Source organism: Palaemon carinicauda, chromosome 33 (assembly GCF_036898095.1).
Source record: "Palaemon carinicauda isolate YSFRI2023 chromosome 33, ASM3689809v2, whole genome shotgun sequence".
Taxonomy (NCBI): Eukaryota; Metazoa; Arthropoda; class Malacostraca; order Decapoda; family Palaemonidae; genus Palaemon; species Palaemon carinicauda.
Window position 1 is genome coordinate 79,372,182 of NC_090757.1, and position 2,171 is coordinate 79,374,352.

General features: G+C 35.6%; 1 protein-coding gene across 1 annotated transcript in view; it reads left to right on the top strand.

Annotated features, from left to right (window-relative positions):
- LOC137626281 (uncharacterized) overlaps nt 1-1,073 on the top strand; it is a 1,797-nt gene extending 724 nt beyond the window's left edge. The window contains exon 1 of the mRNA XM_068357354.1: nt 1-1,073. This exon is cut by the window's left edge and continues 724 nt beyond it. Within this exon, the coding sequence (XP_068213455.1) occupies nt 1-1,073 (1,073 nt within the window).
- The last annotated feature ends 1,098 nt before the right edge of the window (nt 1,074-2,171 follow it).

Consider the following 2,171-nt stretch of genomic DNA (forward strand, 5'->3'; position numbering starts at 1 on the left):
TAAGCGAGTTGATAGTCTACTCGGATAGCTTCGTTGCCCTTTCCTGGGTACATGGGTTTTCTGCCAAGCTTGATAAAATGCAGAAGTGTTCAGTATTTGTTCAAAATAGGTTACACACAATAAATGAACTGTGTAATAAACACCCGATTCATTCTTCCTTTGTGTCAGGTTGTGAAAATCCAGCCGATTGCATCACTCGCAGCTTATCTTTCAAGCAGCTTCAAAAAACTAACTACTTTTCAGGTCCCAAATTTCTGCTTAATGAGACAGAAGGTCAGCTGAACAGGGAATCTATCTTGGATTTTGTAATACCTGCCCTTCCGGTAAAGCAAGATTCTCCTGTTGGTGTTGTCCAGTCTTATCATGGTACTATAACTACAAAGATTGAGGAGCATACCGATGCTTTATTAAGATGTTCTAGCTACCATAAAGTTGTTTCTGTTTTCTGTAGAGTACTTACCTTTGTTAATAACTTGAAAATGAAACTAAAACTAAAGGATCCTGTTAAGTTTGGACATATTAGCTGTTTTGATATTTATCATAACTTCTTTTCAGAGGCTACAAAGATGGTAATAAGAAGAGATCAGCAGAAGCACTTCCCTGAAATTTTTGAATATTTTGAATCAAGAAACCGGTTGCTCAAAGATATCCCAAAGTTAGTTGGACAGCTCAATGTTTATGTGGATCAGGAAGGCCTGTTAAGGGTACGTAGCAAAATGCAGAAACTGAGAGATGACCGAAGGATGCGATTTCCATTGCTAATTTTTAAGGATAGTTTACTAACTAAATATATTGTATTAGATTATCATGAACGTTTTTTACATGCTGGATGCTATAGGCTACTGGCTGAAGTACGTAAGATATTCTGGATACCTAGATTTTTTTCAGTAGTTAAAAGGATAATTCGCACATGTGTCATATGCCGTAGGTTCAATGAGAGGACAGTTAATCTTAATCAACACTGTTATAGAGATTTTAGGATTAATCCCCCAGAGATTCCTTTCCGCTATATTTTTGTAGATTACATGGGACCCTTCTTTGTACGTTCCAGTGGGAAAAAAGTAAAAGCATAGATAATATGTTTCACATGTACTTGGAGTAGAGCTATAAATCTGAAGGTGTGCATGGACTTGAGTGTTAAAGAGTATCTTAGAGCCTTCCAGCTTCATACATTTGAGTTTGGACTACCAAATTGGTGTATTTCCGATCAGAGATCTCAGTTAGTAGCAGGAGGCAACGTAATTCTAGATTATTTAAAAGACCCAGAAGTTAAACTCTATCTAGAAGAGAATGGCATAAAGAACCTTCAGTTTGAACAGTTTTTCAAAGGGAACTCTGCTCTTGGTTCAATGGTTGAAAGTTGTGTGAAACTTACTAAGAGATGCTTATTTGGAGCCATGAGAAATAATGTTTTAGATATAAAGGATTTTGAGTTTTTAATATGTCAGACTGTCCATTTATTGAATAGAAGACCAATAGCTTTTAAAGAGGCATTAAGAGATACAGATAAAAACAAATCACTTCCTGATCCCATAACACCAGTGCCTAATTAGGGGTTATGACCTTGTTTCAGTTAACTTAATTCCTGAGCTGCACAGACATCCAGATCTAGAATTGGATGAGGACTATCTAGTTTTTCATTGTGATAAAGTTAAAGAAAACTACACAAAACTGCGTAAAGTCAGAAGTCATTTGATTAACATTTATCATGAAGAATTTTTGGGTAACTTGACAAATCAAGCTGTAAATGCAAAAGACAGATTCAAACCTGTAAAACATACACTTCTTCAAAAGAATGATGTGGTTCTAATTAAAGAACCATATAGTAAGCCAAACCAATACCCAATGGGAAAAGTCCATGATGTAGTTCTCAATGAGCTTGGGGAAGTTACTGGAGTTACCCTACTGAAAGGCAGAACTGGGGAACTTACAGAGACATTCATCTAATCTAATATTTCTTTTCAGACCTGATGTTTCTTCAAATGAAGATAAAAACAGTCCTAATTATGACTCAAATGATTCTAATCTGGCCAACAACCACATTCTGGGAAAGCGTAAAGCGGAAAAGATTAGTGCTCTGAAGACCAGACAAATTTTACAGTAAAGTTTTTCTGTGTAGGCTTTTTTATTTATTATTGGTGATGGTAATTTAAATAATTTTGGCAATTATT